Raw genomic sequence first — 12,926 nt, forward strand, 5'->3', positions numbered from 1 at the left:
GTTCCACAGAAGATGGAAAGTCGAACAGGTTTGCAACAATATGAGGCTGAGCAAATTATGTAAGAATTTAATTTTTTACGTGAACTCTCCCTTTATTTGACTTCAATAAAATAATTAATAAATAGAATAGTTTTGTTACTTTACAGTTACATAACTTCAAGAAAGAGCAATGCCTCTTTGCCATTGAAAAAAAATAATTAAACTGATAACTTTTCTACATTTCTTTAATGATCCAAAAATGATATTTGTGGTACAGTCTTTCAAAACACATTTTAAAAATTATATTTAATCTGTTTTGCCATATTGTGTGCATAGACAAAATTTACAAATTATGGGCATCCTTATTCTCTAAATTGTTTCTATTTTTAAATTTTCATTGAATTAGTCTAACATGGCATCTTCTTTTTTTGTAATGTAAGCAGTATACCAACTGTCCAGGGAATCATCAACAACTGTCCAGGGAATCACTACTTAAACATTGGTATTAGCATTAAATGTAAATATAGAATTCTCTTACCAGTTCCAGGTCGCCCCATGATGATTTCTTTGCATGGCACAGGATGCAAGGTCTCAGTGGGAAGTATGAGAGGCAGCAGGGCAGTAGGAGCAGGGTGACAAGGAACCGGCTGCTGCAATGTCACTTGACCACTCTTATCTTGGCCCCCTCCATCACCCGCACCATTGAGACCAGGCCTTGGGACAGGGCTAGGCACTGATATGCAGGCTAAGGTGGCGCTGGATTGTGAAGGTAGACCTGCAGGGGTTGGGTTTGGAAAGGAAGAGGTAGTAGACACTAGAACAAGAGTTGAGGTGGCATTCTGCAGTAAGACAGATCCATTAGTGGAAGCAGCGTTAATTGGAACAGGAACATGTAGTCCTGTTTCTGAATGTAGACCAGTTTGGATGTTTTCTGTGGAACTGGTCCTGTCCACCTCTGCAACTCTAGTCAGTGGCAGTTCTGTAAACTTTATTAAAGGAACCTCAGGATTTCTCACTATTACTGGAGAGTCTCTCAAAGGCTGCTGGGAAACTGTACATTGTGAACCTGATTCTAAGCATAGGGGAGAAGTGGGTGAGGAAGAGACAGTAGTTGAAGTCAGTCTTTGGGGGTGTGTGACAGCAGTGGTCTGAGTAGAGATAATACAGAGATTTGTTACAAGAGAAGAGTCCCGACAGCTTTGTTCCTGATCAGGTTTGCCATATTCCTGCGACAGAGGAGCTGGAGGAGGTGGCGCATCAGTCCTGCGTTTGCCTGGACTCATAGGTACCGTGAAGGTTAGATTAGTGTGGAAGGATGGCACAACACTAGACAAGTGTCTGTCTTTCTCTCTCTCTGTGCCTCCTGTTCCATGTTTTAGGACACCACTGTTGGTACCACTAGGGTTTTTGTGGCGACGAGGAGGCAAAACTGGGGAAGCAGTAACAGGACTGAAATTTGCAGGGTGAAAGCCAAAAAGTGGTGAAGCTGATGGGGATGGTGTAGGTGAGAATGGGGACTGATTTGAAATCGGTGAGAACGAGGGTGTTACAGACCTTGAGCCCAGGGATACCAGCATAGTTGCAGCTTCACATTCATCAAAGTCAAAACGAGAGAAATCTTGAGGAAGCAGTAATGGCAAGCCAAGACGTGGACGAGAGTCAGTACCTCGGCTGCTTGTCTCACTACTGTCACGAGAAGTCTCATCCCAATCAAATTCACTGCTAGCACGACCCCGCAGATCTGAAGGGGTCACAGTACCTGAGCTACTCTCTCCACCTCCTCCACTCCCCCTCTCTCCCACTGCTCCCTCCATTTCTTTGGTGCGCATGGAGAGGTGACGAGAACAGTAGCCACGACGCTGGGACTCTTTCATGCAGCCATCTCTAGAGCACAACCGGCGCCACTGCTTCCCATTGAACTTCTTACGGATTCCATTAGGGGTACAAACCACATCGCCTTTCTTGAATTTCTGTTGGGCAGCTGACAATGGTGTCCTTGATCTTGAGGAGGAAGCAGAAGAAGAAGCAGAACTCCCTGGAATTGGGGTGGAGGTCTGTGAAGGTGTAGGAGTCTTTTCTAGAGGTGTCAAAGAACCCCTGGAACTGGGGGAAGGAGGTACAGAGGGTGGTATGGGGTGAGAGGTCCCCCCATCAGACCCTAAAACTGCAGGTGAAGGGCTGGGCTGTGGACTTCCTAAAGAAGTCCCAGAGATGCCTCGCACCACTGTAATGGGACTTCGATACCCAGGTGGTTTGGAAAGAATTTGTCTGTGCTGATTAGGCATACTTGCTTTTGGTCCCCCTGAGACTATGGGCCCTCCACCATCTCTGAGAGGTGCCATGTTCAGCTGCAAAACCTCCATGTCCACCTCTGGAGTCTTCAGTTGCTTTCGCTCGTGTTCTCTTTCTCTAATTCTTTCCCTATTCCCAGTTACATCATCGTTCTTCCTAGTTGCTAAACTAAACATACTGTTTGCTACCATAACAACTGCTGGTGAAGTGGAAGATGAAAGATGTGTGCTTCCATAATGATGAACCCCTGTGTCTGGAGAAGGGAATCTGCAGTTCTCCCTGGGAGGGGCTGCACTTACCAAATCCATTCCCTCACTTAACTGACAAAGCTCTCTCTCCACTTCTATCTCCTCCCTGTGCTCTCTTTCCTCCTGTTCTTTCTCTCTCATAACCCCATCCCATGGTGGAACAAGGAGGCGCAAGTTCTGGTGGGTAACCCATACATTCTTTGTACTTGATGTCTGTTGCACCTCCTCACTGCTGCACCTTTCTTTCTCCTGCTCCAAATCCTCTTGCAAAAGCACCATGTAGGGGCAAGCTAAATGAGAGTCTACCTGAGCAACCACACCTTCTCTGTACAACTCTCTACCTTTATCTCCTCCATAAGGCACACAAACACGCGTCCCAATCTCCACAGGTTCACTTCCTGGGGGTGGGGCGTCTAAAATGAGGTCAATGGGTTGGTGTGGGCGACTTACTAATGTATGAAAAGGATATGAGAGCAGTGTCCCCTCCCCATTAATCTGCAACTCTACGTTCAGCTGCTCTCTACTGGACCCACGCACCACACCACAGAAAAAAATATATTCCTTGATCAACTTCTCATCTTTCTTTAAATTAGTTCTTGGCCGTCTACGTGCTAGCACCCTTTGGTTTTTTAGTCCTTTAGCTAGTGCTTCTGCTATTGTTGCAGACCCTACCTGCTCAGTTTGTATGTGATTGGGGGTCAAGAAGACAGACAGGGTTGAACTGTTGGAGAGGTTGAATCTTCTTGGCGCTCTTACATGGTTCCCTGAATTTAGCTGCACACAAGAGGGCTCAACTACCTCCAGATCCACAGAGTGTTCACTGGCTGTGTCTGTGGATGATGAGCGCACAGAATTCGGAGCTTGCTCCCCATATCCATCTACTTCCATAATTTGGACCACCTTTTCTCCTTCAGAAGGCACCTCACTTTTCAACATATCACCCTTAATTCTGTCTCCTTTAAGAGTTTCTGTGCTTGCTATTTTCCCCATTTCAGAAATATCTGCTATAACTAAATCATTTCTGACCACAGGAGTAGTGGTCTGAGAAATGGAGTTGTGTGGAGAACTTAGATGGTTGCTATGAATAGTGAGTTGAGCTACAGGGGTTGAACTGATGGGAAAAGTACTGAAAGCTTGATGTTCATACATGTATTTCTTCTTGGGCACCCTAGCTTTGAAAGTGGCTGTTTTTCGACTGGAAGGTGTGGTGGAAGTGTGGCTGGCACTCAAAGAGTTATTTTTATTTAAACTGTTTGCTGCAGCATTTGTGTTTTGTGTATTGCTAGCAGTGCTGTTTGCATGTTGGTTGATACCTTTACTGTTTGTGCTAGTAAAGTTTTGTGTGTTTCTGTTACAGATTTCTGTGCTATTACTATGTGAATTTTTGGCAATCTTGATTGAGTCTGTATTATCTGTTAAACTGTTCGTATTAACGTTCTTGGGAGTTTTTGCCTTATTCACTATTTCTTCATTCCCTTCAGATTTTGATGTTTCCACTGTCCTTTCTGTTATTTGCTCTTTTAACCCTTCACTGTTTAGGAAGTTGCTACTCTTGATATGCTTGTCCTGAGAGCTATCCTCTTTGGATGGAGTGTTTTTCTGGTGTGAAGGACAAGGCGGTGTTGTCTGTGAATGTTCTTCAAGCTTGCCCACTCGTTTTCTTGCTCCTTTTGCTCTTGTCGATAAAGGAGAGCGTCTTCTCTGTTTCTTTGGTGGCCTCATCTTTTTTAGTTTGGCAACTTTTTCTTTCTCACCTTTTTCTTCCTTCTTTTCTCGATTAATTATCTCTTTTGAGGTCTCTTTTTCTTTTTTCTCACAACACCCTGGAACAAGAAGGAAAAAGGTGAAGGAGAAACAGATAAATAGACATTTCCTTGTTGTCAATATAGAGTAACTGGGAAGATACTGCTCCGTGTATGAATGTGTCCAAACAGTAACAGTAGTGCTGTGTACAAACAACAACAACAACAACAACAACAAAAACAACAACATCTAATGTTTATATTTAGGTAGATGATTAGATATCAACGTTATTCAAATACAGAGTAAAGGCTACCGCAAAACAGCAGACCATGAGTGTGCTTATGAATAACATGCAAGTTTCTCATGCAACAACACATTAAAAAAAAAATATATATATATTTAAAACGAGGAAACCTTCTCCAGTACACCAAGTACTTTCTGAAAACAAGGCTGGATGGTCAAATTGTATTCAGGTACAGTTAAACTGCTTTTATAATGCTTGAAATACACACTGAAAGTCAAATGGTGTGCAGAAAAGATATTCCTCTAGATATTTTGCTTTTTTTCCCCCAGCCCCGAACCTGTGCTGTAAATTCCCATGTCATATGAAAACCTTTAAAAAGTAGATAATATTTTATTTTGTGTTAAAGTTTAGTGTCATAGCATTTTTAAAAGTTAAGGTTAAAGAATTCTATTCAAGGCAAAATATTTGTAGAAAATCTAGTCTATCAGAGTGACATGTTTTAGCTGGCACACAAACGTAGCAAAAGTAAAAAAAAAATAAAAAAAATAAAACCAAGACAGTTATATGTGCTGTATTGCATTTTAAATGAATAGTCAATAAATCATGAGTAAATGTAAAAGTTATGTGTCCTTACTTGTCACCCATTTATGTTTAATTTTTTGACCCTCAAAAACTAGATGAAAATAAATCCACCGTTAAAAATAAAATCAGGACAACTGTATTTGACAGCACATGATGGCAGGTTTAAGGATTTAGCTGCATTCTTATTCATGTTGGCTGCCATGCCGATAGATAACTGAATTTTTGCATATATGCCTGTTTTTAAGTGCCTTCAATTTAAAAAAAGTATCAATATGATGTCAGTAGATCTGTTTACTTTCACAGTCTAAATAAAGATAATGATAAATAATTGGTCACACGGTAGTGTGTGTCCTATAATGTAAAGATATGCCAAATAAATCAACAACTAATGTCTGCATAATTCATTGTCTCCTTATTTTTGTGTTATTAAAAATTATATCTCATGATAAGAAGTCTGCATACATCAAAATTATGTGAGGGGGATCCATAGCACCGAAGTGCATATCTCAGACTGGGATTCTGTGGGCCCCCCGTGTACTTCTTTTCCCATACCAACATTACATAATCCACACAAAACAGACATATTTAGCATCTGTTGTCACGCTGCAATACACAAACATGAGGAAAATCAGGCAGAGAATGAGATTTCGGCAGGAAAAATACTCAGACATTCACTCCTCTACACATAAAAAACATTTGAAGCCAGTCCCCCTTTATCAGCCTGTCCTTATTCATTAGTACACACAAACACGTGTGTGAAATCACATTCCTCTACACTCAATTTTCACTCTCTCTACTATTCCACACTCACCCACTCACAAAAAAATGTGCAAACAGACACTCCCACACAAACAACACACGCACAGGATTTTCCTGTGAAGAGATGCAAGCTTTAAAAGGAGAACTGGGGAATTCTTTGAGTCATTCCAAGAGACACCCCACCCAGCGTTTCTACTGACCTTAAACGCTTTATTTGCAATGGAGAGAGATTTCCTTCCTGGTTACTACATGGAATATTATACAGAAAACAATGTTATAAGGCTTAACTCAAAATTCAGGATCTTTGTATCACATTATAAGCAACCAGTCTCTGAAATTTCAGAAGATATGTTTGTGAGAAGGTTTTTGAAATGGTTATTGTAGTAATTGCGAAACAATTTTAATGACTTAGATGCACGTATCAAAACAAAATATACGAGTAGTTACCAACAGTCAAACAATCAGGCCAAAATCCAGAGTAAATTCCACTTTTATCAACTTTTTTCCGACCTCAGCATAAGTTGTTTTTTTAAATATCATGTTTTTCCATTGTATTCCCTCTGATGGGGATTCAGAAAGCCTTGGCAATGTTAAAACCATAAAGAACGTGTGAGTGTCTTTTTTTGTCAGGGAGGTCAGAAAACATATCATTTTAAATAAATAATGGCAAAAATACCCAAGGGCCACACACACTAAGAACATTTAAAATAAATAATTAGGCCTATGTCGTAAAGAACCGATGACTCATATACTACATGATCGATCTTCAAAAAGAAGAAGATGCCATTCACTATTTTCACAATAAATTATATAACATACAAATCATGGTGTATCATATGGTTGTGTCATTTGCTAACATTATTCTAGAGATTTATAATCAGTTAAGAGTCAGCCAGCATACCAATTAAATTTAATGAAAGAGGGAAAAACAACAAAGCAAACACACAATAAAGTCTGTAAATAAATGAGGGGATACATAACATTCATGTTAATAAATATTGATCTAAAAAGAGAAAGCATAACTGCAATATACTAAGCAATAAAGCTATAATATGATTGTAAGTGCATCATAATCTTTTACACAATAAATCCTGACCATGTTGTGTCTTCCTTGTCCTTAGTCTATTAATATATGATAAGCGTAGTTGTTTCTTAACTGATGTAGAGCCAATATGACCCTCAAGTTTGTATTTAATTTAGTACTGCAAATGATTTTTCAACTTCTTGTTCATGGCTGACAGAATTCAACAAATTATGCCATGCTCTGAAAATGTATCACAGCAATATGAAATATACCATCTTCATATATAAACTCTAAGCTGTGAAGCTTAAGCATGTTTTTAAAAAGTGTTGCTACGTTTGCATAAATGCAAAGATCCCTGTAACTCCTAGAAGTTCCTGCTCAGGAAACTGAAAACACTGGCAAACTGCACAACCTAATCTAGAAAACATGTGACCCTTTTACTTCCACAAAACCACTATCTAGCTGAAGATTTACTTCTCCTGGTTTTGAACCGTTGATGATAACCAGGAAATTTAATTTGATAATTAAATCACTATCATCTCAGGCCTCCTTTGGTTTTTCACATGGAAGAATTTTGCTTTTAAAATCGGCATTAACTAGATTAAATCAACATTCTGGACGACTTGCCAAGTTGCGACTGATATTAGAACTAGCACTAATACTGCAATACCACAAGTTAGTGTAAATGTTGTAATCTATTTTATTACGCTGATATTAATCAGCCTTCAAAAAAGTTATAACACCATATCTATATCTATATAAATACAGACTAGTGGAATAGTAGTTAATAAGTTCCCAAAAAAGGATTCTTTCAAATATGAATTCTAGATTAAATAATACAGGAATCACAACAGAATTTTTTTAAAAAAAAAAAACATGTAACCACAGCAATCTGTGATATGCATCTACATGTAATTTATAAGATGAACATATTTGTAAAATAATTATATAACAAACGATAAACTATATAAGACATTCAGATATGTATTTTGTGCAACAACAGACGTGCAGAACTCCACGCACACATGCACTTTCAGCTAATCCTAGGTCCACTTCCCGTGACTGTGCCAGCTCTGACTCGGATGTATGTGACTACAGCTGGTCGAACGAAAGCCTCAGCATCTGGAATATTAGGAAGATGCCAGTATCAAAGGTCTAACTAAAGCAAGGAAAACTCTGACGTCAGCCATATGACAGAAGTCCAATCCGAGCGCACTCCGAGTGGAGGGTTTTCAGCTGAACCGTTGCTGTTGCTATACGAGTCTATGTGAACACCGTTGTAAAACCTGCCATCCTCGTCCTCACGCCAGCAACTGCTGTTCATTACAACCTTAGTCCACTTCAAAACTATAGAAACACATACACCCTTGACTTAACTGATATATGGACAAGATACCTTCAGCTGTCCCTTAACAACTACCTGAATCCTAAAAACTCACATGATTTATTTCAGAATTAATAATAAAAATGTCCTGTTTATAAGGCTCAACAAATCCATTTGCTTTTCCTTTTCACTTATAGTCACTATGCACACAGGCTAGCTACATTTATTAAGGTGAATCAAATGAGCCAGAACATATTTCAGTTTAAAAGGTGATATTATAAATGTAATAGTGAGTGTTTAACCACAGTGATTAAGAGCAATATTACACAATGATCTATTTTTCTTTTTAAATGTAAAGCCTAGAATATGTGCGTCACGCAACAATGCCAAGCACAAACATGCAAGATCACACACTCACACACACACACACACACACACTGCTGACAGTGAACCAGTTGTCAATGAAGCAACTGTTTGTGTCAAAGACTTTGCTCAAATCAAAACACAACCATACATCTACATACTGTTTCCCCTTAGGGGTCAATGAAGCACCTATCTTATATATTCAGACTGATGTGTGACAGGGTAACAGAAAAGGGGGACACAGACTCACACGCAGTTGTGATGCCAGTATGCCAGCCTGTCAGACTACTCGGATATAATTGGAGAATAAGTCTTACAGTGCATCGCTCCACCGCAGTGTTACGAAGCAAAATATACATGCAAAAAAAAAAAGAAAGCAGATTATCAAATAACCACAACAGCAAAAACAACCCACAGCAGTGTCATACACCACAATGTGTGCTATTTTCAAGTCAACGATCTGCCCACTCCACACAACACATTGCGTATCAACACTGATTTTGTGCACATTCACAGATTGTTCTGCAAATGTGCATTCTGAGGCATACAGAAGGGTGCAGGGCTGCAGCAGTGCAGTGTCGTGCAGCTCAGGGCCATGCATGGGTGTTATGACTTCCTTCCTTCCCAATGCCGACCTTTTCCAACTGTATTACCTGCTTTATTTGGACTTTAAAGTGGGTCACCAAGGGGGTGTTACAGTCTTTCACGTGAAACTGCAAAAATATGGAGAAACTCAAGAGATGAGCGCACAACAAGGGGCATCGGGGACACATGCCACGCTCTTGGAAAAAATTAGCAGTGCAGTTTACCATTAAAAAAATCTCTGCGAAAGAGTTAAAATGCTTGGAAATCAGTAGCTAAACATTGCCAATACCTATAAAGCGCTTTCCAGACGAGGTGTATGGATGCTGAAGCAGTACATGTAGTGAGTGACGTAGACGAAAGGCTGCCCAAAACAACATCCTATCAACACTCCACCATCATCAGTCAGACGTGGAAGACTATCACTCATTTATCCTACATGACCCAAAGCAGTGGCAAACACCTACCATTACTAAAAGCATGCAAAGTGGCACACATATGACCTGATAAAAAAAAAAAATGAATTGACAGATGTTAATGCAGACAAACTGAACCATCATTATAGAGACAATCGTTTTAACAGTAGACTGCATCATATTTACGTGCATCTCTGAACATGACAAAATCTCAAGAGTGTGTAACATGAAAAACCCACTTGTGTCAACACGGATATATTCAACTAAGGCCCGTTAGCATTGAACGATACTTTAAAAATATTAATTACGATATTAACGGATTATAAACCTGCTGCACGGTTGAAAGGCTTTTTTATACTTCTATAAGGACGTATTCGGACATGTATCGGACTATGAGGTGAGCCGCTGAAATAATGCACAACAACGGCAAGCGTTACCGTCAGAATGCGCACGGAAGCCGCTGGTAGTAACGGTAGTAGTACTCGCAGCGCTTCGCAATGTCACGGGAATAGTACTATGCCAAGGACTAGCAACAGCTAAATTAGACAAGCAAATGCCGTGTAAGAGAGTAAAAGAAAGCTTTGAAACGTCCTCGAACACACTCGCACTGACGCGCAAAAACACTACGCAAAGGTTGTTCATGTCAATAAGGACGTACATGCAGCAAAAGTTGCAAATGATCCACCTTTATGAGCCGTCCTAGCAGAGAGCTGATGACAACGCGTGCAGTAAGTCCAAGTAATAGTGTTGGTTACCAAATAAAGTATTAATTTGGTTGTTTTTACATGACGTTATTACTCGCTTACTGTAGGTAGTGCATTCCTTCCTCGAGCGTAATCCTGCCAATGCACGAGCGCCAGTCTGCTCTGTTCAAGTAGATCAAACTCATGCCATTCACTCAAAACAATTCGGAAAGGGATAACTTATTAAATTACTCAAAAGCTTGATTTGAACGCTGTGTTTAAAACATTTGACAAAGTTTGTCTCTGCATCCCCACCCCCTTCCTTCTTCGTGCTCTAGGTCCTTCCTTGATATATTTGTGAGCTTGTTTGTTCTCCGTTTGTCTTTTACACACAACACTCGTGTCTAAAATATGGGTTGTCACTAATATAAGCGGTGGATTCGTTTGGGTGATAAACTACTTACCAAAACAGCAGAAATACTTAGAAGATAACCGATTAATTTACGGTGCAAATTGCAGATGGGCTCTGTCGTGTCGTCTGAAGTGGCAAGCAACGTCCATCCATGTCTCTGTCGGGAATTGTACTTTATATCGGTCCTCCGTAAAACATCTTCGACCCCCTCCCAACAGCAACTAAGACAGGGATTAAAAACTATATGAATCCCTCTTCCACTACAGTCACAAAATGGTGAATGAACCACTAACAGCTGGCCCGCCTGGCCAATCAGAGCGCGCTGACAGATACAGTAACCTATGGATGAGACCGCACAAACTTGGAGGCGTTTCTCAGTGGTTTATTACATTTGATTGACAGGCGCTTTGGGCCAATCGGAATGAAGGTAGATACCAACTATACTTGAGCCGGCGCGCACTCCAAAAGTTACAGTATCCAATGAGAGCGCTGGGAACCATAGGAACAGGGTGTGGGCGGGCACTAGGGAAGTGTTCAAGAAGCGCTGGCCAATAACGCGATACGAGTTCTCGCTCCCTAAAAAAGGTGCGTGTTTACCACAAACGACAGCGCAACACTTCATCCTAAAATCACGTTTTGAAAGAGATGTTTGTAAACTAAAAAGAAAAACTCATAAGTGTCAGTTTTAATGCTATCTGCTATACTAGATATAGACAAATTTAGTTTGTTATTCTATTAAGTTATGAAGATTAAAAATAAAGGTAAATTCACTAAACGGATTCGGTTAATCACAATAAAGCCACTCTTGTGCGGGTCCCTGACTAACCATTTCACTTTCTCACTGCTGTGCTTGTGAATACGAGATGGGACTGTTGTCGCTCTCGCTCTTATTTTTTCTCTACTCTACTCTGCCTCGCTGTTCTCTCAGCAACAGCCCCTCACCTCGTGTGCGCGAGCCAATCGCTGCACCGCGATCCGCTGTCTCTAACGTATGTGCCCGTTGTGCCCCGCCCCATCCATAAAAGCCTTGCAGGATTTTGGAGGTGACGTCATCATTCCGTTGTGTGATTGGCCAGAGGCGCTGCGTCGACAAGCCAATGATCAAACTCAGCGATGAAGTCATCAAGCATGTTGCCACCAGCTGGATGGAAGGGGCGTGGCCTGACGTACTCGGCTAACCCCGTGCTTGATGCGTAGTAGGACAACATACTAGTGACCTGAGAGCGATAGAAGACATAGTGGAAAAACACGCTAGAAAAACAAGCAGTGTACTTGAAAATTTAGTTTAAAAACAAATACTGTTTTGAAAGTTATTTTTTTTTTTCAAAACGTAGTCCATCCGAGCATAGGAATCCAAATTCAGGCATACTGACGCATTATCGAATGAATGTTCGTTGTGAATTTCTTCAAGAAGCAAAGACGTCGTTACATAATCGCTGTTGTAGACAGAATCAAGTACTCTCAAGCGCCATCCTCAATGTGCAGCGACCTCTGTCGGTTAGAAATTGATACAACACGAAACTTTAAAAACTATAAAGATATGTGCACGCGCCACTGTGTGGTGGCTTTAGGGGATTCAGAACACTAAGAATAAGGTGAACTTTTTTGTGCACTTTTCACTGATCAAGACAAAAATAGAGAATTTTAAATAAAGCACGTTTTTTGTAGCATTCAAGTACTATCTTAAAGGGTCATACCGCCTTATTAGCACTTTTTCTCCCCAGAGCCCTGCCCTTTGACCTGACCCCCTCCATGATGACGACCCCTTTCTTTTGGTTCTGCAAAGCTGTGTCAATCAGCCATCACACATCTATCCCTCTTCCCTACCCTCCCACTGTGCACAGGGAACTGCATTCCCTCCTCTAGTTCACTGAAATGCAGACAACTACTGAAGTGATAAAAGAAGCAAAAGGGAGATGACAGACGGAGAATGTGACAGAACAAAACATGACAGGGATGATGAGATGAACCAGAGACAGAAATATAACAACAGGTTTCATCTGAATCCCACAACTGGTCTATTGAAGAAGTGTTACTCAAGTCAGTGCTCATAAAGAACACTGATTTTAACAAGTAGACAGACCTGATGCCTACCGATGAAATTGGTAGTGGATTAAAAAAAAAAAAAGTTAAACATTCACATAAAACGGTCCATATGAATATGAGTTATATCTTTGTGCATATCGTCTCTCTATGTTTGCTACTTTCACCTTCACAGACACTTAAGAAAGGAGATGCTATAAAGTGAGAGAGAAAAAAATCTTTTCTGGTCTTT

The 12,926-nt window shown here is 40.5% G+C and overlaps 1 protein-coding gene across 1 annotated transcript in view; it reads right to left on the reverse strand.

The window, feature by feature from the left end:
- LOC113059985 (protein capicua homolog) overlaps positions 1-10,930 on the reverse strand; it is a 37,388-nt gene extending 26,458 nt beyond the window's left edge. The window contains 2 exon segments of the mRNA XM_026228728.1: positions 518-4,342; positions 10,704-10,930. Coding sequence (XP_026084513.1) covers positions 518-4,241 — 3,724 coding nt within the window. The 5' untranslated portion in view covers positions 4,242-4,342; positions 10,704-10,930.
- Positions 10,931-12,926: the final 1,996 nt, after the last annotated feature.

Source organism: Carassius auratus, chromosome 41 (assembly GCF_003368295.1).
Source record: "Carassius auratus strain Wakin chromosome 41, ASM336829v1, whole genome shotgun sequence".
Classification (NCBI taxonomy): Eukaryota; Metazoa; Chordata; class Actinopteri; order Cypriniformes; family Cyprinidae; genus Carassius; species Carassius auratus.